Source organism: Capricornis sumatraensis, chromosome 1 (assembly GCF_032405125.1).
Source record: "Capricornis sumatraensis isolate serow.1 chromosome 1, serow.2, whole genome shotgun sequence".
Classification (NCBI taxonomy): domain Eukaryota; kingdom Metazoa; phylum Chordata; class Mammalia; order Artiodactyla; family Bovidae; genus Capricornis; species Capricornis sumatraensis.
Genome location: NC_091069.1, coordinates 177,610,950 through 177,634,945, shown reverse-complemented (window position 1 = coordinate 177,634,945; position 23,996 = coordinate 177,610,950). Strand labels below are relative to the sequence as shown.

Genomic DNA, 23,996 nt, shown 5'->3' with positions numbered 1-23,996 from the left:
CAGCATCAGAGTCTTTTCCAATGAGTCAACTCTTCGCATGATGTGGCCAAAGTATTGGAGTTTCAGCTTCAGCATCAGTCCTTCCAATGAACACCCAGGACTGGGTGGATCCTTTCGGATGGACTGGTTGGATCTCCTTGCAGTCCAAGGGAATCTCAAGAGTCTTCTCTTAACACCACAGTTCAAAAGCATCAATTCTTCTGCGCTCAGCTTTCTTCACAGTCCAACTCTCACATCCATACATGACCACTGGAAAAACCACAGCCTTGACTAGACGGACCTTTGTTGGCAAAGTAATATCTCTGCTTTTCAATATGCTATCTAGGTTGGTCATAACTTTCCTTCCAAGGAGTAGGCGTCTTTTAATTCCTCTCTGCTAGCCATCCTTTAATTTGGAGACCCAAAGTTTGCCTCAAAGAAACAAGCTAGTCAGTCACCCTTGTTAACTCATTTCTCGCTAAATAGAGGTGAATTCTATGGCAGCTAGAGTTCCTTATCATCTCTTCTAATCTTTCTATATACATTTAGGAGACTGCCATATGTGTCTCTATGGATATAAAGTTCAGGTGGAGCTGTAAAATGGCATAAAAAACCTGTATTCCCACATGGTTTCCTGAGAGGTGTATTTATACAAGCCAAGTGTTGTGTTGTGGGTACACGATTAGAATCAGTAAGAGCCTTAAAAGAAGCACAGGCTAGAAATCAAGGTAGGGTAAGACCCTACCATCCTAGCCCGGAACTACCCTATTAGATGAATGCCAATTAATCACTGGGACTCAGGCTAGGAGCTGTGTGTATCTATCCTTCAGCAACACATCTAAGAAGAGGTTTCAACCAGAACCCTAGCCAACTGTAGAGGCAAGGACAATCAATCCCACAAACGCTTCCAATAAATGAGTATCAGGTAACAGCAGCTACCATTCAAGGAGGAATAAGCAGGGGCCTTCCCTGGTGGCCCAGTGGCTAAGGCTCCACATTGCTTCCAGGCACGGGGGTTTGATCCCCTGGTCTGGGAACTAGATTCCAGATGCAGAAACTAAGACCCGGCAGAGCCAAATAAATAAGCTGTTTATTGTTTAGTTGCTCAGTTGTGTCCAACTCTTCTTGTGACCCCATGGACTGGAGCCAGCCAGACTCCTCTGTCCATGCAATTTCCCAGGCAAGAATACTAGAATGGGTTGCCATTTCCTTCTTAATGGGATCTTCCTGACCGAGGGATCAAACCTGCATCTCCTACGTTGGCAGGTGGATTCTTTACCACTGAGCTACCTGGGAAACGTAATAAATAAGTAAATAAAAATAAATATTTAAAAAAGAAAAAGGATGAATAAGCAGAAAAAAAAATCCAACACTGATCCCAACAATAATGCAGCACAAGAAATAGAGAAAATTACTTTTCATAAAAGTAGAATCTAACTTAGAAGGTGAATTAATTCAGGACACAGAATTAAGTTCTAAACACTGTTTGGCAAACTCCATGAAACAGGCATATATAAAGAGAAAAGACCAAGATGAAATGAGGGTAATTTAAGCAAAAAAAGGAATGGAGTAAATTTTTAAAAGATGCAAAGAAACTATATTTTAATAGCAGAAGTAAAGCTGACACTGGAGGTGATAAAGGAAAATCAAATGAGTGATAAAGACAAACATTTGAGAAGCTCACACAAAAGACAGAAATGAGCTAACCTAATGACTGCAAGTGTTTCCAAGGAAGAAAGCAGAACTAAAAGTAACCAAAAATATTTTTGGAAATGAAAAAATAAAGCATGAAGCTTCAGGTACGTGCTGTGCTTAGTCGTTCAGTCCTGTCCAACTCTGTGACCCCATGGACTGTAGCCCGCCAGGCTCCTCTGTCCATGGCGATTCTCCAGACAAGAATACTGGAGTGGGTTGCCATGCCTCCTCCAGGGAATCTTCCCAACCCAGGGATCAAACCCAGGTCACCTGCATTGCAGGTGGATTCTTTACCATCTGAGCCACCAGGGAAGCCGAAGAATACTGGAGTGGTTAGCCTATTCCTTCTCTAGGGGATCTTCCCAACTCAGGAAGCGAACCATGGTCTCCTGAATTGCAGGCGGATTCTTTACCAGCTGAGCTACCAGGGAAGCCCCATAAACACTATAAGGATGAACCTTGAAAATATGCTATGTGAAATAAGCAGACACAAAAGGACAAATACTGTATGATTCTACTTATATGAATCACCTGGAAATAGCAAAATCATAAGAGAAAATAGATTAGACACAGTCACGAGGGATAGAGAGGAACAGAGGGGTCAGCATTTAATGAATGCAAAGATTCAGTTAGCAAAGATAAAAAATTCTGGAGATGGATGGTAATGATGGTTGTACAATGTAAGCATACTTAATGCCAAAGAACTGCATATGGTTGACTCTGAACAGCCTGGGGTTAGGGGCACAACCCTCCACACAGTAAAAAATCGGAGTATAACCCACAGTCCAGCTCTCCATAATATGGTTTCTCCAAAGTTCCTCTGTATCTGTGGTTCTGCATCCTAGGATTCAACCAACCTTGAATAGTGCTGTACTATAGCATTTACTATCGAGGAAAAAAAAAAAAACAGGCATAAGTGGACCCGGGCAATTCAAACTCATGTTGTTTAATAGTTAACTTCACCTAAAATTGGTTAAGAAGATAACTATACATTATGTATATTTCACAAAAATGTAGAAGCAGTAGCAATGAGCCATTAAAAAATAGAAAGCATTAAAAAATAACAAAAACACAGTCAACAAAATTATGATAATACACATATATGTTTTCAGTATTCATTTTAGATTAAAACAAAACTATTTTAGTAGTTCAGTAGTTATAATTTAAACGAGCTACAACTAAAAGTGGCATGGAAAGAAAAAGCTGGCTAATAACTTACTGAACAAAGAAGAGGACTGATATGAATTTAAGTAAAATAAAAGACTCAGATTAAATATGACAAATTTTTATTGATCAGGTGGGATGCAGACCTTTAGCAGTACAGAACTTAAACATGCATCAATAATATTATACCAAAAACATGATAAAAATCATCAGGGTTGCCGTAACAAGACAAGCCACAGAGTAGGGGAAAATATGTGCAAAAGAAGCATCTGAAATAAAGACGCTCAGCCTCATACTTCATTAGGGAATTGCAAACTGCAACAGTAAGATAGCACTACACATCTATTTAAATGGTTAAAATCCAAAACACAAATAACATTAAATGCTGATGAGGATTTGAGCAGCAGGAATTCTCATTCATTGCTGCTGGGAAAGCAAAATGGTCCAGTCACTTTGAAAGACAGTTTTAGCAGATTCTCACGAAACTAAATACATTCTTACCGTACAATACAGCGATCGTTTTCCTGGCTATTTACTCTAATCAGCTGAAAACTTATACCCATGCAAAACCCAAACATGGATGTTTATATAGCAGCTTTACTCATAACTGCCACAGGTGGAAGCAACCAAGATGTCCTTCAGTAGGTAAATGGATAGACAAACTGTGGTATATTCCAACAATGGAGTATTATTCTGCACAAAAGAGCAATGAGCTATTAAGCCACAAAAAAATAATGAAGGAAACTCAAATGCATATTGTTAAGTGAAAGAAGCTGAAAAAGTTACATATTGTATAACCCAACTATATGACATTTTGGAAAAGGCAAGACCATGGAGACATTTAAAGCATCAGTAGTTGTCAAGGATTAGTGAAAAAGGAGGGACAAATAAGAGGAGCACAGGGAATTTTAGGAGCTGAGAAACTATTCTGTATGATACTATAATGATGGATACGTGGCATTTATCCACCATTTGTCAATACCCAATACTCATTATATTAATCATCAAAAGTGAATCCTAATATAAATTATGAGCTTTGATTGACAGTGATGTACAGTGGTTCATCAGTCGTAACAAACATACCACATAATGCATAATGATGGCTGGGGAAGCTAAGGGAGAGAGTAGATCAGGGTGTATGAGAGCTCTCTGTACTTTTTTGCTCAATTTTTTTGTGAATCTAAAATGGTATAAAATGAAATAAAATAATTAAAAAACTGGGCACCCTTTACTCAACAAACACATTCTTACTGCATACATACTTGTTCTAAGTTCTGAACAGAATAATAGCAAAGAAATAAACAAGTAAATGAAAAAATAAATTTGGGTGGAAGTGCTATGAAGAAAAACACAAAGGGACAAAAGGTTAGATACTGAGCAGGGGCAGAGGAGGCTGTATGAGATGGCTGATCAGGTAAGGCTTCTTTAAAGCAGTGATATATGAAAGGAAGACAGTATTCAGGCAGAAGAAACAAACATAAAGGCCTCAATATAAGTAAACATAAGCTGTTCAGAAACAATGCTACCTCTCAGTCTTTGACAGATTAAGATTAAAAACTTAATAAAGGCTAGGTCTTATAGTTAATAAAATATTAATAAGGAGTAAGACAATTTGAATAAAGATTGACAGATACATGTGTGTATATAAACTGTATGTGCAAATAGAAAATGTTCTTTGTAAGTTTTCAAAGATCATTTAGAAAATTGGATTATGCTTTAAGTCACAAAGAAACCCTCAGTCAACTCAAAAATATTTTAAAAAACCATAGTCACTGACAATGAAAGAATGCAAGAGTGAACAGAACTGTACCAAGTACCTCCTAAGTCAAAGAAGTAATCAAATTAGAATTACCAACTATTTGGAAAGCAATGAATACAAGAAAATCATTCAGAGGCATTTCAGAATGCAAAAGTTGTACTCAGAGGCAAATTAAGAGCATTAAATGTTCTCATTAAATAAAAAAGAGAAAGAACTAAGAATTTACTAAGTTAGAAAAAGTATAACAACAAAAAAAAGCAGGAACAAAATAAAAAGCAGAAGTTAGAAAATCAGAACACAGAAAATTAACAGAATGAATCTCAAAGTTTCTTATTAAAAAATTACTAAGAAAACATTTGGTAAACCAAATTAAGAAAAATAACAAAATCACTAATAACTGATGGAAATGAACACCACAAATTTTAATTATAAAAATTTACATATACCCATATAATAAATTTGAATATCTTAAAAAATATTAGATGCAAATTTATCAAAGCTGATGCATGAGAGTAAGTAAGGATTTCTCCATAGACTACAGAAGTTACCATATGGACTGTGTATTCTTATTAAATTAAAAATTCCTGTAAGATTCTCTTCTACTCTTTCAATAAATTCTGTACACTTGACTAACAAGTTTGGTTCCTCATTATATAGGTCTTTGAGTATCTTGGGAATGTTATTAGCCAATTTATTTACATATTTTTGTAAGTAATAAAAGAAAAACCTTACCATCACCTAAGTAAGTGTTATAAAAACATTTGATAAAATTCAGAAGACAATTCTTTTTTATAAAGAAGAAAATAAATAACAAGGAATTTTAATCTAAAACCAATAGCTGTAGTCATCCTTAATTGTAAAAATACCAGAGACATTCCAAGACAATCTTGGAGAGTCTAATCAATGTAATAAAGAGCTAAAATAAAAATAAATACTGTAACTATTGGAAATAAAGCAACTGCTACTACTGCTGCTAAGTCACTTCAGTCGTGTCCGACTCTGTGTGACCCCAGAGACGGCAGCCCACCAGGCTCCCCCGTCCCTGGGACTCTCCAGGCAAGAGGAAATAAAGCAAAAATTATTATTATTTTTAGGTAAGACAAGGAACCTGGAAAACAAAAGTAAATAAAATTTTTCTGAAGTCCAGAAAGATAATAAAAACAATCGTGCACACAAAAATCTAGTTATTTCTACAGGTACAAACTACTGGGTGTAAGACAGGCTCAAGGATGTTTCATGCAACACACAGAATGTAGCGAATGTTTTATAAGAACTGTGAATGGGAACGAACTTTTAAAATAGTGTAAAAAATTTTTTAAAGAGAACTTACTGAAAAAAGAAAATCTAGTTACTTCTGTATATTTATCAGAAATAATAAACTAAACCAAATCCACAAAAACAAAACTGTAATTTAAACAAGAAATGCATATCAAACTAATTTATTTGCCTAGCAATATACAAATTTAAGCATATTTAATAATTTCATTAAGAATGATGATTGTTTCAAGGACAACAGCAACAAAATGAGATTCACAAAGCTAGTGATAACACACATCAAACATTTCTGAAGCGTAACTTAATAGTTTTAAATGTTTATATGCTTTTATTCAGTAATTCCATTTCTAAGAAAATACTCTAAATAATCAGGGAAAAATAAAAAGATATTCACTATAGAATTATTTGTATAAAACACTGGAATAAATTACACATTGGCCAATAGGAAAATAGTGAAAGTAAGGCATAGCTGTACAATAGAACATTAGGCAAACATTAAAAAAATCATTTAAAAAAATAATTTTTAAGGAGAACAGAAGGAAACTGTCAAGATTTAATGTTAAGTTAAAAAAAAAAATCAAGATAGCAAATTCCACAAAATATGATTCCAAAATTTCAGAAAAGTAAATTATGTACAATTACAAAATATAAAGAAATATCAAAATACTGTATTAACAGCAGTCATTCATAGGCAATATTTGCTTTTTTAAAAAAAAAACTTTATTCTTTTCAAATATTTAATAGGGAAGGTGAAAAAGTTCAGAAAGAATTTACAACAGATAATCTATCAAACACCTAGCTATATTTTTACTATTATATTTGCCAATGTAACTTTTTATTCTTTAATAACCTGATCTTTAGAGAAACTGAAATTGTGTCTAAAAGTTTTACTCCAACTCTTGTTGTTCATGTGGTTATTATGTAACATTTTTGCTTTACAAACCAAATCTCAAAATTAAAAAGCATAGGAATTAATTTTTGGGCACACCATGCAGCTTTTGAGATCTCAGTTCTCCAACCAGGGGAAACACAAAGGAAACACAGAGTCTTGACCACTGGATTGCCAGGGAATCTGAGACTAGGAATTAATATTTTGAAAGCTGAGATTATACTTTAAAATGCACCTACGAAATAGGGATTAAAATAAAACCTCTATTTTCCCAGAACTTACTAAATATTTACATGAAAAAATATTATCTACAAGATAATAGTGTGATCAGAAACATGTTAGGAAGAACTCAGTAATGTAGGTTAAAAGAGCCCTGAACGCTTATGCATATAGGTACTGCGCTAAGTCGCTTCAGTCGTCTCCGACTCTGTACAACCCTATATGGACTGCAGCCCGCCAGGCTCCTCTGTCCATGGGATTCTCCAGGCAAGAATACTGGAGTGGGTTTCTGCGTGACCCAATATGGACGGCAACCCGCCAGGCTCCTCTGTCCATGGGATTCTCCAGGGAAGAATACGGGAGTGGGTTGTTGTGCCCTCCTCTAGGGGATCTTCCCAACCCAGGGATCCATCAGAGTGTTACCTCTAACCTGCACTGGAGGCGGGTTCTTTACCATTAGCGCCACATGGGAAGCCCGTATGTATATATGTGTTTCAATTTTAACCAAAACTAGAGTTCTTTGCATCTCCTTTTTGATTAGTTTCAATTGACAAAAATTGAGATATAACTCTCATTTCCAAATGAATAACTCATCCTTTCAGCATACTCCAAAGAAAGATTATGGATCAATGTGTTAAGAAAACATATAAAAGCAATAAGAATATCTAAATCATACCGGAAATCAGGGAAGACTCCCAAAGAAAGCTATACTCAAAAGTGAAAATTTGAAGGCTGAGGATGAATTAGGTAGATGCCAAGAACTAGGAGCCAAAAGAGAGCATTTCCCCCTCCTTTTCAGATGTGATGCTTACAATAAAACTATTAAAATATTCCTCTCTGAATCCTTATCATGTGACAAATTTTTACACCAACCTCAAAGTCCTGAAATATTTTCATACCTATATTTTATTTCAGTAGCCAAACTCTTACCCCACTTTGCACCAAAAAAATAATCTCAAGTATTAAGATTCAAATACAATTATTAAAGTACCAAAAGAAAATATAGAAGATTGTTTTTTGATAAAGGTAAAATGGAAAAGATACTCTTAAAGCATTAATATCTACTATATGTAATGAGCTTCTGCAATTCAATAAAGAAGTATAGATTAGTATAACCTTTTAGGGAGGCAGTTTGGCATCTATTAAAACTTAAAATGCACACTTAAGAATTCTTTCTATGGAAATACTTCTATACATATGCATGTGCACAAAGATATAAGTTCACTAAAGCTCACTTTTAGTTGCCCAAAATTAACCATAAAGAATTAAGTAAAGTACAAGAAAAGAATAGAATATTGCATGACTATTAAAAACATGAGGTATAACAAGTACTGAGATGGAAAAGAATTTATAACAATTAGATTTTTTTATTAAAAATAAAATTAAGGTAAGATTACACACACACTGTGTTTATTTTTAATTGCATAAAGAAAACAAAATTGCTAACAGTGGGTACCTGTAAGAAATGCAACTAGAAAGTAAGGAAAGTAATTTTCACTTTTTACTCTAAATAACTGACTTGCTTGAATCTTTTGTGATAAGCATGAAGTGACTACCTTTGAAATTTAATTTTAAAATAAGGGGGAAAAAACTCACTATTCTAATCTGTTATAATTATGGTTATCTCTGAGGGCTAAAGTGATTTTTGTATAGTAATTTTTGTCCTGTTTCTTAATAGTTTACTTTCTAAATTTTCTATGAGAAATATGACTATTTTAAAATCTGAGAAATATGTATTAAGAAACTTGTATTTGATTTCATTGATGAAACTTTTTTTTCCCCTGAAAAGTAATTTTTTTAACAGTTATGATCTCAAAAACATGGTCCTGAGATTCCAACCACTTTAGAAAGCAGTCTTAAATCTAAGTTTCTAAGTACAACATTTGTTGCAGAAGCAACTAAATATAAAACACATTTTAGAACAGAATATCAATTAACATTTATTAATCATGTAGGCACAGCATTTGCTAAGTAATTTTCCCTGTATTTCTCATTTGCTCCAAATAGCCTTATGAAATTTGTATCATACTGTTATTATTATTAATCCTCATCTTATAGATTGAAAAAATCAACTCTGAAAAGAATATGTATCTTGTCCAGAGTCAAGTCCAAGAGCTAGGATTCAAACCCAGGTCTCCAGCTCCTAACCACTTTTGATACCTGGAATGACATGAAATGTGGCCTGCATATTTGGACTAACTATTCTTACTCAGGTTAGTGATCCTAAAATGAAGAAGTGGTGACACTCAATTCTTATCACAGAAGAAACTAGTATTTTTTAAGGCAACAGGGGCTATTTTTTTTCTTTATTCTATTTTCTTTTTTTTGCATCTTTCTGCTTCTACCAAGGTACAAGAGGTACAAGAAGGATACAAAGGACAACTCAGATTTGCGAGTAACTTAACACCCTCCTTGATTAGTCCGGAATTAGCCCTGAAACTAACTGCAAGAGCGTTTAAAAACAAATTGATCAGAATGCCAAAGCCTTAAAGACTTGAAAACAAGGTGCAGTTTCACATTTTAATCAAAAGTAGAAAATTCAGAAAGCCAAAAGAAATGTTATATTCAAATACTAGAATAATCAATATAGACAGATTAAACATAGGAAGAATTTAACAATATCTACCTATTTTATCCCAAGCTATTCCAACAAGATCTCTCTCTTTTAAAAAAGAATAGAGAATTCCCTGCTGGTCGAAGGATAAAGAATCGACCTGCCAAGGCAGGGGACACAGGTTCCATCCCTGGTCCAGAAAGATTCCACATGCCTCAGGGTAACTAAGCAGGCGAGCCATAATTACTGAAGCCCCCCATGCTCAACAGAGAAGCCATCCCAATAAGAAGTCTGCGTACCTCAACTAGAGAGTAGCCCCCATTCACTGAACTAGAGAAAGCCCAACTGCAGCAATGAAGACCCAGCACAGCCAAAAAAAAATTAAAAAAAAAATAAGAATAACTGAATGTTTATCCAGCTACCTGAACAAGTTCCAAGTTTTCTCTTAAAAAAAAAAAATTATAATTGAAAAGATACATACACCACTGCTAACCATGTCTGCTTGGAAATCTGCCCATCAAAAAGACTAGAGAATCATAGGAACCCCTATTCATTTGTTCAGTAGACAGACTACAATTACAGACTTTATGAATTTGGGTTTGCAAGGTTAGCATTTAATGTCAAAAGTCCAGAAGAATAATTCTGAATAACTGTAAACTGGAATCAGGGCCCTAAGAGAAGCAGAATACGTAGAACTCTTCAGTAGAAGTATCTGCTTATAGAAAGCACTGGCAGAGAAGCTGACATCAACACATCCACTTGCACACTCCAACATTTCTAGACCTTAACCCATTAGGCCAAGAAGACCTCTCAATGAATTAAGGACAACTGACGCTACCAAAATGACAGTCCAGAAAACACACTGAATTTAGGTCAACCTCTTTCACCAAAACCTGAAAGTGGGTTTACGTCCTACATGTGTTACAGGTCAGAAACATTTTAAGGTTCATCTTTCATAATGGAAGTCTGTGTTTCTGGCTAGTTAAAACAAGAAAAGATTTTAAAAATAAGGACTTAAGAGTTGCCTTAAATCAATACCCTTAAGAGGAGAACATGAACAAACGTTTCACTTAGATATATATTTTTTCATAGATACATACAAAATATATAGAAGGGATTATGAGTGTGATTTACAAAAGCCACAGAGCTCCTGGAAAAGTTGACAAGTTCTAACCTGCTTTAAAAATTACCATTCACTGTCTTCATCCCAATCTTAACTTTATTTAATGTTATTCTTTTGAATAACCGTACAACAACAAAACCCCCAGAGCAAATTCTTCTACATTTCAATATCCTGCCTACTTGCAAGAGCGGAAGAGTCAAACAGAGCAGGGGAAAAAACGTGACGTGAACAACCTTGATCCAAAACACAGCTCGTGGGAGTCTAATTTTAGGCCTAACCATTTTGATTGTCTTTTTACAGAGGTTGAAAAAGAAAACAAAAAAACACAGATCACTTGTAAAATAAATCTGAGATAACTAAACCAATAGGAGTTGGCATTATTTATCAAGGAGGAAAGAAATCACGTTCGCACTGCCCAGAGTATTCCCATTAAAGATAAGATACAGGGCCGGTAGTACAACCCCACAACTGACGACAACGGCAATTGCTTTCCACTCTTCAGCTCTTGGATGACTCTATCTTTAAAGAATGAGTCAAAAGGTTGAGCCCACTGAGGAATACTCGACAACGTTTTGTGTGTATGTGTTGTTTTAAAGAAAGCTAAACATAGTGAAAGCCAACCTTCAGCTAAGTTACCTAAAGAAGCAAATATTCACCTCCTGGCGGAGGATCAAAAGGAATCACGAGAAGACCCGAAAGTTCTGTTTTTAAACGGAGGCTCTCAAACCCTCGGAAAACTATTCGTTTTCTACTGATGCGGAATATGGAAGAGATCACAGATTGCAGTTTAGGAAAGAATGAAGCGGCTTTAGACAATGTGCCTCGGTAAAGAAACTGGGATGACCAGAGAGATAAGGAGGAGCTGGGACTCTGTAAGGGATAAAAAAAATCAAGGACTAAAACCCGAAACGTTTCGTCGAACAGTAAAGTAAATGAAGAAAAGGCGGCTGAAACGCGAGGGAAGGGAGATTAGCAGAAGGCAGAGACGGTGGCGCGACACGGTTCAGGGCAGGGCCGGGTCCAGGAAGAGTTAGATCTCACCAGCCCAGCAAGCTTCCCATTTCAGGCTAGAGCCGGAGAAGAAAACAGCCCGAGGGCGCAGACAATGAGCCACCGCCCCAAGAGTTGCGGCTCCAGGCACGCAGGTGGCGGCTTCCCGGGCCCGCGCGGGGCAGGTCAGCTGCCCCGGGCCGCTCACGCCGGCCAGGCCGCGTAGAACCGAGGAGGAATGAGAACGACGGCCCGCGTCCCGGCCTGTCTGCACACTTACCCTAAGCGAGGAAAGGTCCCCGCCCCAGCGAGGAGCCTCCGGCCGAGCTCCCGGCGGGCTCCGGAGCCGCCCCGAGCAAGCGCGCGACGCGGGGCGGGGAGGGGAGGGAAGGGGAAGCGGGGCGGGAAGAGGGGCCGCGCTGGAGCGCAGCCGCTGCTACCGCTAGGCCAGGCGGCAGCCGAGCCCCGCGGGCGCCGGGAGGGGAGGGCAGGGAGCCTTCGGCAATGGCGACGGCCCAGGCCAGAGGGGAAGCGGAACAACCACTGCCGCTGCGCGTGGCCACAACCCTAGGGGAGGGCGACGGCGGGGAGCGGAGAGGGGCGGGACCGAAGCCCGAGCTCCACTGGGAGGAGACCGGCACCACCTCCCAGTGGGAGTTCACGCGGGGCCTGTCGGGAGTTGTAGTTTGGAGATGTGTTCCACGTCTCTCTCCCACGTTCTTTTTTGGGGGGTTATTCTCTATATTGAGAGAGCGCCAGTCCCTCATGTAATTCAGCATTGTCTCCAGTCAGGTGTGCCAACCAAAGACGCTGAAAGTCGATTTTTGTTACATGAACCTGCTCCAGGACATCTGTTTCTGAGAATTCATCCACTATCCATTTTGCTTTTTGCCTGTAACTCAATGTATTTTGGTGCTAATTAAGGCCCATCTCCTTGCAAATCAAGGCCTCTATGTTTTATTCACAGAGGAGTTCCGCAATGTTTTCATTCTGTTCAGTTCAGTCGCTCTGTGATATCTGACACTTTGCAACCCCATGGACTACAGCATGCCAGGCTTCCCTGTCCATCACCAACTCCCGGAGCTTGCTCAAACTCATGTCCATAGAACTGGTGATGCCGTCCAACCATATCATCCTCTGTCATCCCCTTCTCCTCCTGCCTTCAACCTTTCCCAGCATCAGGGTCTTTTCCAATGAGTCAGTTCTTTGCATCAGGTGGCCAAAGTATTGGGAGTTTCAGCTTCAGCATCACACTTTCCAATGAGTATTCAGGACTGATTTCCTTTGGGGTTGACTGGTTTGATCTCCTTGCAGTCCAAGGGACTCTCAAGAGTCATCTCTAACACCACAGTTCAAAAGCATCAATTCTTTGGCGCTCAGCTTTCTTTATGGCCCAACTCTCACATCAATACATGACTACTGGAAAAACCATAGCTTTGACTAGATTCCTCAATGTATTCACTCAGTGTCTAATATGTACCAGTCACTCCTGGGTATCAGGGATACAAGAGTGAACATGAGTCACTTTGTCTTTGTGGAACTTCCAAATATAAAAACACAATAATTAAAATAGAATCTGGTATGAGGAAAAAAACTAGGATGATTACTTTGGATAAGGTGGCCAGTGGAAACATCTTTAAGGAGGTGACGTTTAAGAACTGAAAGAGAGAGCCATGAGAAGCTTTCAGGAGCATTACAAGCAGAGGAAGGAAAACAAGAACTCGCTAAGGTCAGTTAAAAAGGCCTGTGTAACTGCAGTTTAGTGCAAGAGGAGTAGCGTAGTACGGCAAAACACTAGACAAGATTCAGGTCAGGAAGGATATTAAATGACATAGTAATGAGGCTGGACTTTATTCCAAGAAGTTATTAAATAGTTGTAAGCAGGGAAGTGATGTTACCTGGTTTATACTAGACTGCTACATGGAGAATGGAGTTTTGAGATGCAAGAAGACAAAGGAATGAATTAGGGAGGCATTAATCATGACTAGTGGTAGAGTAATAGCAATGGAAATAGATAAAGCCAAATTGTTCTTGCTGAGACAAAGAGCAAAACAGCTTAATTGATATGAAGAATATGAGAAAAGGGATTCAAGGAGCAATAGGGCACACTATTAGGTAACTTGAAAAACATTCCCACTATTAAATATACAAAATGCTGGATAAAATAGAACATCCTTTCAAAGGCATAAGCTCAACCCAATTCAGTTCAGTTCAGTCGCTCAGTTGTGTCTGACTCTTTGCAACCCCATGAACCACAGCACGCCAGGCCTCCCCGCCCATCACCAACTCTCGGAGTCCACCCAGACCCATGTCTATTGAGTCGGTGATGCCATCCAACCATCTCATCCTCTGTCGTCCCCTTCTCCTCCTGCCCGTAATCCCTCCCAGCATCGGGGTCTATTCCAATGAGTCAGCTCTTTGCATCAGGTGGCCAAAGTACTGGAGTTTCAGCTTTAGCATCAGTCCTTGCAATGAACACCCAGGACTGATCTCCTTTAGGATGTACTGGCTGGATCTCCTTGCAGAACAAGGGACTCTCAAGAGTCTTCTCCAACACCACAGTTCAAAAGCATCAATTCTTCAGTGCTCAGCATTCTTTATAGTCCTACTCTCACATCCATACATGACCACTGGAAAAACCATAGCCTTGACTAGACGGACCTTAGTTGGCAAAGTACTGTCTCTGCTTTTGAATATGCTATCTAGGTTGGTCATAACTTTTCTTCCAAGGAGTAAGCGTCTTTAAATTTCATGGCTGCAGTCACCATCTGCAGTGATTTTGGAGCCCAGAAAAATAAAGTCTGACACTGTTTCCACTGTTTCCCTATCTATTTGCCATGAAGTGATGGGACCGGATGCCATGATCTTAGTTTTTTGAATGTTGAGCTTTAAGCCAACTTTTTCACTCTCCTCTTTCACTTTCAAGAGGCCCTTTAGTTCTTCTTCACTTTCTGCCATAAGGGTGGTGTCATCTGCATATCTGAGGTCATTGATATTCCTCCCAGCAATCTTGATCCCAGCTTGTGCTTCTTCCAGCCCAGCGTTTCTCATGATGTACTCTGCATGTAAGTTAAATAAGCAAGTGACAATATACAGGCTTGACGTACTCCATTTCCTATTTGGAACCAGTCTGTTGTTCCATGTCCAGTTCTGCTTCCTGACCTGCATACAGGTTTCTCAAGAGGCAGGTCAGGTGGTCTGGTATTCCCATCTCTTCAGAATTTTCCATAGTTTATTGTGATCCAGACAGTCAATAAAGCAGAAATAGATGTTTTTCTGGAACTCTCTTGTTTTTTCAATGATCCAGCGGATATTGGCAATTTGATCTCTGTGCTCTGTGACAACTTAGAGGGGTGGCATGGGGTGGAAGATGGGAGCAGGGTTCAGGAGGGAGGGAACATGTATATACCTGTGGCTGATTGATGTTTATATATGGCAGAAGTCAACACAATATTATAAAGCAATCATCCTCCAATTAAAACAAAGAGAGAGGAATACCTCTGATGGGCTTCCAAACTTCACATTCAACCCAAAGGAGGAGCAAGAAACCAAAGTAGTAACCAAGTCAATGAAGCCTGTTGTGTTGTGTTGTGTTGTGTTGTGTTGTTGTGTTGAAAAAACCTACTTACCTCAAATCTCTATGGTTTTCCTGGATGCCCAGGAGACAAGAGACCAAAGACAAGGCTATGAGCCTGTAGAAAGAGTTGGGACTATAATCTTGCACAAGGCTGGAAAATTCAGAGGACTATACCCTCTGAGAATAGACTAGGAGAAAAAAATCCCCTGTACCAACCCAGGCCAAAATGTGGATATATTTTAACCTGGATTTTGGCATCAAGGGGAAAAAAACTTTCCCTTTAGAATTCATAACCACAAATTTTCACTCACATAGGTCTGAAAGTTCAAATTTATAGTACCTACACTGTCCAGGAAACCTCAAGTCAAGTAAATCTCCCAGGCTGGTAACACTTGGAGGTCTAGAAGAAACAAATACATATCCTTATTGCACAGGGTCACTCTCAACACAGGACTGAAAGGATTTCCACAGATAAACAGGCTATGAAAAGGTATACATGAACACCCAAAATAAAACTACAATACATCTGAGAAAATAAGCCAGGAATGAATCAGCAGAAACCACAAAGAGAATAATGAAGCTCATGAAGTTTAGATTTTGGAATTATTTATTACTGAATATAACATAAGTTTATTAAAATGATTAAGCAAAGTAAGACAGGAGCAAGAAACAAGATATTATAAAAAATCACCAAGCAACTTTGAAAAGGAGTCAAGTAAAACTTCTAGAAACAAAAAATATAACTAAAACCAAAGCCAATGTTTGGATTAAATAGTACATTGCACACTGTTAAAGAGAGAATTAATAAACTGGAAGACAGATGTAAAGAAATTACTGATAGCAACCCAAAGAGAAAGGAAATATGAAAGGAAAGTTGAGAGACATGGGGATAGATTGTGGGGCTATACCGTACGCATAATGAGAAAAAGCGAAAAAACAAAAAGAAGCAGTATATGATAAGATAATGGCTTAGAATTTTCCAGAATTGATCAAAGATAAGACCCTTCAGATTCAGGAAGCAAAGTGAATCCCAAACAGGATAAGTAAAGGAAATCTCAAACACATCAAAGTGAAACTGCAGAATACCAAAGATAAAGAACCCAGAAAGAAAAGACATCCCCTGCAAAGAAACAACTATTAAATTTAGCATAGATTTCGCAACTGCAACAATGTGTGCCATCTGACAATGGAAAAATATTTTCAAACTACCTAAAGAAAGTAACTGAACTTAGAAGTACATACCTCGTTAAACTCAGTAACAAAAGTGAGGGTGAAATAAATATATCATCAAGCAAAAACAGAGATATCACAAACCACAGAAATGTAACAAACCAGAGAGACCTACTAAAAGGACATCTTAAAAAGATACACTTCAGGAGGAAGGTAATCCCAGAAGTAAGGTGCAAGAAATCAGATAGATAGTTAAACCTACCAACATATCATGGACTAGGACAATCCTCTATATTATTTCACTCTCTCACAGCCTACCAAATCTTATATTCAACTACCTGCCGGTAGTATATAAATTTGATGGATAATAGAGATAGGTGTGGGGCTTCCCAGGTGACACAGTGGTAAAGAACCTGCCTGCCAAGGCAGGAGATGCAGGAAACTTGGGTTCAATCTCTGGGTCAGGAAGATCCCCTGGAGAAGGAAATGGCAACTCACTCCAGTATTCTTTGCCTGGGAAATCCCATGGACAGTGGAGCCTGGCAGGTTCCATGGGGTCGCAACGAGTGGGACACCGAGCATGCATGCACAGATAGGTGTTAGTCACTTCACCTGCGGACATTCTTTATCTTCACATCATATCAATCAGCATCAATCATAAATATAGATGAGCAGTTCTTTGGCCACCTCATGCGAAGAGTTGACTCACTGGAAAAGACTTTGACGTTGGGAGGGACTGGGGGCAGGAGGAGAAGGGGACGACAGAGGATGAGACGGCTGGATGACATCACTGACTCAATGGACGTGAATCTGAGTGAACTCTGGGAGTTGGTGATGGACAGGGAGGCCTGGCGTGCTGCGATTCATGGGGTCGCAGAGTCGGACACAACTGAGCGACTGAACTGAACTGAACTGAAGATGAGATGAATAGACTATTTGACTAGAATAATCCTTAAACTCATTACATTCTGAAATCATTACAGCAGAAATAAATCTTCTCAGTTTCCAAGTCATGAATGTACTATCCTCCATTAGATCTAACTAAATAATCTAAGTTCCTACTAGAGTAGCTGAAAGGCACACACACAAAAAACAATCTCTACCCCCCCACCACACTTAGTTGAGGTAATCTTTGTTATTTTCATCCAGAGAACATTACATGATACTTTAAGAAAATACATCATACAAGTGGAACAATACTGGAACACAATGACCAGGAGAATAGTACCTGTTTTCTTTGATAAACTGATTTAAAAAGTAAAGTAATTGTCATTTTTTAAGTAATCCAAAGAAGACAATATAAAGATTTCAAATTGCTCTGTTGCATCAAAGTGATATCATCTGCCAGCATTTATCAGGCAAAAAAACTCATATTAAAGTATCTTCACTCACATTCACACTTTCATTACACTTCTGAATACCCATATAAATGAAAAAATGGCTGAATCATATCCCAAGCCATTATTTCAAATATTAACTGAAATGAAAACATTTAGATACTGAGGAACTTGGCTTTGATGTGCAAAAGAAAATGACTATTACATACATGCACATACATAGAAACACACTTAAGAGGTTAAAAAGTACCAGGTTTCCCCACCTGACTAACCATATTCCAAAATGGTGTTAATGGTACTGAATTTTAACTAATATAATTCTATTTAAATGCCACTATATTAATCCCACTGAGAAAAAAATACCTGGAAAACATGTTAACATGGCAAATTAGAAAATATTTATTCCCATTAAAAAATACCAGAATGTTTTAGGAAATTAACCAGTGATAGCATATATAAAGTATATCATATCCCATTATGCTATACAAAACATACCCTAGTTTCTTGGCTTCTGTTCTGGAAGATGCTTGCCCTTTTATTTCTTAATTAGCTTATGTGTTTGCTTTATTTTATAATTTTTCCGAAGAAAAACAATAAACCAAGACCTTTTGTTCTTAAAAAAAAAATCACCTGAAGATTCAAAAACTTTTGTAACTATACAACATAGTAAAATATACTTTTTAATATTAGTACTTAACTCCATCAATCCTTTGCCAATTTATATATTCAAAAGCAGTATTATAAAAAGAATGGAAAAGCTTCAAGGAATAATCAATTTTGATATTCTTAGAAGTCCTACTTTAATGATTTTCTTTGAAACTGCACAAATTAATATTCTTATAAAACTAACATTTAAATAAACTCTGATTCATCCAAATTAGTCTTATTCATAACAATTTTCTCAATTTTTAGCAATAATTTGTCTCTAATAAAGTACTTATTTATAATCCAAATGAAGATTAAGTCACTTTTCATAAATAATATTAATTTAACAGAATTAAGTTTCCTGTATTGGCCCCTGATGCTTGAGGATTATTAGAGGTCTACACAATAGAGCACTGAATTTTGAAATTAGTTGAGAATGATCCAGAATTTCCTCTAGTAAATATAATATTAGCCATAAATAAAGACAAAAGGCAAAAGTAATGACATAATTTTAGAAGAATACTTCTGGTCACAAATGATTTGGTCTTATTCAGGTTTATGGAAAGTTATTTAACTGCATAAAATTCATAGGGAAAAATGGCCATATTTGAAAACAGCCACAAGGATCCAAGTAGAACACAGGATGGAAATGAGCAGAGTCACAGAACACACTAAAGAGGTATGTATGGTCAGCCCCACTGGAACTTGTAGAGTCAGATTCTTGTATACCTTGGGAGAGAGACAGAGAAGTTAGATACATTTAAGATCAGCCTCCAAAGATGAAACCATTACTTCTTTGATTTTTTAACTTAACTTTCTCGTTTTTCTTTTAAATACCTTTCACCATTGCTATACTACATGTAACACTACCTGATGGATTCTTTTAGATTCAACATTTCAGTTAATGTAACAGAATCAGACTCATTAAGTTCCCTGTGCTATGCAAGAGGCCCCCATTAGTTATGTTTTATACATAGTAGTATATATATGTCAATCCCAATCTCCCAATTCATCCCACCCTCTCTAATACTCACTCCTGGTATCCATACACCCATTCTCTACATCTGTGTCTCTACTTCTGACCAAGTCAGTGTTAATGAGCTACCAATACTTACTCAATTTAATCACTGAAAATAAGTTGGGAGGTTAAAACTCTAAAAATGGCCTGCATCAGCCTAGATTTAGATTTATAATAACAATATTACTGTCTAGAAACTTACAGTTGAAATGATGTAACTTTACAGTTTTACTTTTCCTTTTTCACTTGTTCTATGTAATATAATGAAGTTAACTAATTCATTTTGTTGCTTAAAAATTAATAAAAAGTTCTAAATATAGTGAAGTTTTACTGATTAAATAAAATCAGATGGACACACCACTATTTTTTTTTTTTTTTTTTTGCCATTTCACACTTTTAAAAAGCACATCAACTACACTTAGCCTTGGATCAATGAAGCATGGGACTAACTCTCAATCTCCATACCTGCAAATTAAATGATTCTATGACTACTGCCAACAGTAACAAAGAAACAACATTAAAAGCAAATATAAAACACCTTCCTATGGTAGAATATAAAATTATCATCCCTTAAATGTGGCAGAAACATTATAGAAGGAGTTTTGTATGAGGACGCATGACCTAAAACAACATAAAATATTAACTTTGTTGCAGCTGTTTAGTCACTCAGTTGTGTCCAACACTTTGCAACCCCATGGACTGTACCCCACCAGGCTCCTCTATCCATGGGATTCTCCAGGCAAGAATACTGGAGTAGTTTGCCATTTCCTTCCCCAAAATATTAACTTACTGATTTATATTTCATATTGTTCCATTGGCAGATATCCTTACTGTTCAAGGCACAAGGAGCTGTCACCTTTGACTGAGCCCAGCATTTCAAGACTGGAAACTCTGAGAAAAAGTGGTAGAAAATCATATCAGAAAACCTGTATCTGGACTAGAAGCCAAGTCAGTCTTTCATGTTGGGATATGATTATTCAAACATTTTAATACACAATGCACATGTGTTATCATGTGTTGTTTTAACAGCCTGTTCTAAGTGGATGCCTAGAAAATTATAAAATTACAAAGACTGTGAAGAAGTTGAGCATGACTTCTTAACAAATCCCACTACACCAGGGGCCATTTTTTTTAACTCAAACTTTTCTTGAAGTATAACATATCTCAGAAAAATGAACAGATCATAAACCTACAACCAGATAAATTTCCATAGACAAAACACAGCCATGGAAAGAACTCTCAGACCAAAAAAAATGAACAATTCCAGAACCCCAAGTGCTCTCTTGGGAGGGGGCACTTTTCCAAACTTTATTTAGGGTAAGTAAAAGGTAACCATTAAAAGAAACAGTAAACTAGGTTAGATGAACAAAGTTAACAAGTTGAATACTTTTTGGCTTATCTCATCATGAAACAGATGATGACAGCAAATGTGTGATTTAAAACTTCCTGTCAGTCTTTAGTAACAGTGCTACTGAATTCCGTAAACATTTTAATCAGCCCAAATTTGGAGATACAAAGAACCAAAATCTGAAAGGGACTTCCTAAAGTTTTGATTCTAGGAAGACTGAAAATGATGAGAGCAGTTTTTAAATTTGCTGAAATCCACACATAAAAGGAGAACAATTCTACACAAAACCAATAACTCATAGACAACTTTTACAACAAAACTAGGTGATAAAGTATCCCTAAAATACATGCAAGTGGACACAAAGCACAAACAGCTACCATATCAGTATGCAATCCTGCAATATCAGTATGAAGAAACAGAAAGCAGCAGAGGCATCAATGGCTGAAAAAAGAAACACACCATGCATTATATGCCCACTCATAAAACAGCACAGCACCACCTATAGTCTTATCAAAAGAATCAAACCTGAATCTGATCACACCTCTCAAGGCTAGCTACCAATTTCCAAGCAATGAAGAAGTCAGATGAACTAATGAGTCTAGTCATCCAAACCTCAACAATGACAGGGTCTCAAATGACTCTGGTTCTTCAACAGATAAAATTTTCTTTAAAGAATGAAATAGAGGAGAAATCTGTAATTAATAGACTTAACAGAAATAACATTTTCTTAATGGGCAAGACTAAGCTATCCTGTCTAAGAATGCCCACTTGAGTGATGAAAGTATAAAAGAAACATAAGGAAGTGATTAAAAGTCAGGAGAGTGGGTTACTCTTACAGGAAAGGAGATTGGGACAGGACCGGTGGGGCTACTGCTATGCTGACTGGCAAAGTTGCTTCTTGACCTGGGTGGTAATTACATGGCTATTTCCCCTCTAATAATTCACTAAACTATATATTTGTGAAGTTTTTCTGTATCAGTGCTTTATTTTACAATCAAAAAGTTTAACAGAAAGAAAAAAGAAACATGACTTTGTTATCACTGTCCTTGACTTACCACCATACCTTTACTCTTATTTTCAACTCTCCAGAAAGATTTGTAACCCTTACCTTGGTCACAATACATCAATAAATCAGGGTTATGGACCACAATAAAAGTTTCTCCATCTTTAATATGTGGCCGATGATAGCGATAGTGCACAGGCAAAAAAGCTTGGAAACAATCAATGCACTGTGAATCTTGTCTAGCATAAATGAGAACTTCAGATTCCTTGGACAAATAGTTGGGAGCCTCTATATTAAAATTTTCTGAAACCATCACTGCCTGTCAAAAAGAATACAAATATTAGTCCAGAAGAAATGAATGAGGAAGATGTAAAAAACAAAACCAGAAGACTGCTATATAGATGAACAAAAATGTCAAACACACCACCCCTTATAAACAATTTTCATTCCTCTTCCATCCTCAGTTTTAAGTAGAAAACACAAGCTGTGATCTGTGTTTAATAGAAGCTTACTAAAAGTAAACTGAAGAAATTATACTCTGAGGTGTGAAATTTCCTCATAATAAAAATTTTTATGTAATTTCCTTATAACCTTTGCTTTGGTAACAAAACAGGTACCAAGAAAAGAAACTTCAGGAATAAATACAGCATTATTCAATTAGCATGATAACTATGATAAAAACACCTAACCCTGTATTGGGTTAAAATGATAGGTATCACTCTGGTAATTTCCTGTTCTTCAAAGAAGCAAGTAAGATGGTAGTGAGTAAGATAGAGCACTGCGGGCAGGAAGTCAAAGCAAAGGTCAGCACTCTTTTTTGGATACAAAGAGTTAATGGAAAAAATGGTAACAATTCTTTTAAAAAATAATATGGTAAAAAAAACATTTTAAAATAAGTGTTTTACGCCAAAAGTAAAAATGCACACGTGGCAGAAATCAGTCTTACATTGTAAATGTATCCATATATACATATTTATTTATAAAACCACACACACACACACATACACATGCATATGAACATTCTATACATAATATGTGTGCATGTGTATGCATACACACATGCAACTTTTCTTCAGATTCACTTACATAAGAGAAAAAACCAGCAATAATTTCTACCCACCAGAGCTGGCATCCTAATTCTATTTGACAATGACACCAAGTGCTGTATTTTCACATGTTGTTTCTTCCCTGTTCATCACAGGAGTAATAGAACTTACTAGCAAAGGTCAAAGAATTATAATCTTATGACTCATAAGGAACTTGAGAAGTGATCAGTTTAAACCACTGTTCCAATGAGAGTATTTTTCAAATATCCAGCTACTGTTTTAATGCTTTCAGGGATTGGAAGGAAGTTCATTATTTTAAGTCATCTCATTTAATGTGCTATTAGATTTATTCCCTTTTTATTAGTAGAAACTTGATTCTCTGACCCATAACAATTCACCAACTGTCCATGCTTGCAATATTTGCAAAAAATATGTTATTTGTTTTACTAAGGGTCCCTCATAACTTAGAAGGCAACCACCCTTCTCTATATGTTTTCTCCTCCCCAAAGAAATATGTACAGTTTTCTTGGTCTCTCAAGACATGGTTTTCCAAACCATTCATCCTATCAGTTGCCTTTTGAAATACTCAGAGAATATAGTAGCAATACTATCTTCTTTAGCAAAAATTACATTTTTTTCTAGTTTCTAGGTTTAAAAATTGCATTAACTTTTTAGCAGCCTAATTTCAGTGTGACATATATATATACAATTTTTAAAAACTAATAGACTTCATTTTTTAGAGCAATTTTAGGTACAGAAAAACCAAACACAGTCACAGTTTTCTCTATTATTAAAATCAGTTTGGTACATTTGTTACAATTCATTAAGCCAATACTGATACATTATTATTAACTACAGTCTATAGCTTAAGTTAGTGTTCACTCTTTATGTTGTATAGCCATCTTTTTGGCTATTGTCCATTTTTTTCTAGGCTGTTGAGATTTAACTGAAATCCCAATCTGTCAACCATTTATGTAACATTTACGAACTTGATAACTATATCTTCTGTATTTTTATCTAAGTATAAAAATGTTGACCAAGAAGATTACAACAGCAAATCCCTAAGAACTTTTACTAGAGACCTTCTGCTAGAAGTTTATCAATGCATTCTCTTTGCATACAACTAGATATAAATCAAAATAACACATATTTTCTATCTTGTCAACAAAGATGTATAGAATGACCCAGTAATAATAAAGGTAACT

The 23,996-nt window shown here is 36.8% G+C and overlaps 2 protein-coding genes across 2 annotated transcripts in view; both read right to left on the bottom strand.

Moving 5' to 3' along the window:
- PAK2 (p21 (RAC1) activated kinase 2) overlaps positions 1-17,068 on the bottom strand; it is an 85,569-nt gene extending 68,501 nt beyond the window's left edge. The window contains exon 1 of the mRNA XM_068988009.1: positions 17,007-17,068. The gene's annotated coding sequence lies outside the window, so the exon portion shown is untranslated. The remainder of the gene's footprint in view (positions 1-17,006) is intronic.
- Positions 17,069-18,242: 1,174 nt separating this feature from the next.
- Positions 18,243-23,996, bottom strand: part of PIGX (phosphatidylinositol glycan anchor biosynthesis class X) — a 26,297-nt gene continuing 20,543 nt past the window's right edge. The window contains exons 5-7 of the mRNA XM_068968566.1: positions 21,851-22,064; positions 20,185-20,285; positions 18,243-19,105 (exon numbers count right to left, since the gene is read on the bottom strand). Coding sequence (XP_068824667.1) covers positions 18,962-19,105; positions 20,185-20,285; positions 21,851-22,064 — 459 coding nt within the window. The 3' untranslated portion in view covers positions 18,243-18,961. The remainder of the gene's footprint in view (positions 19,106-20,184; positions 20,286-21,850; positions 22,065-23,996) is intronic.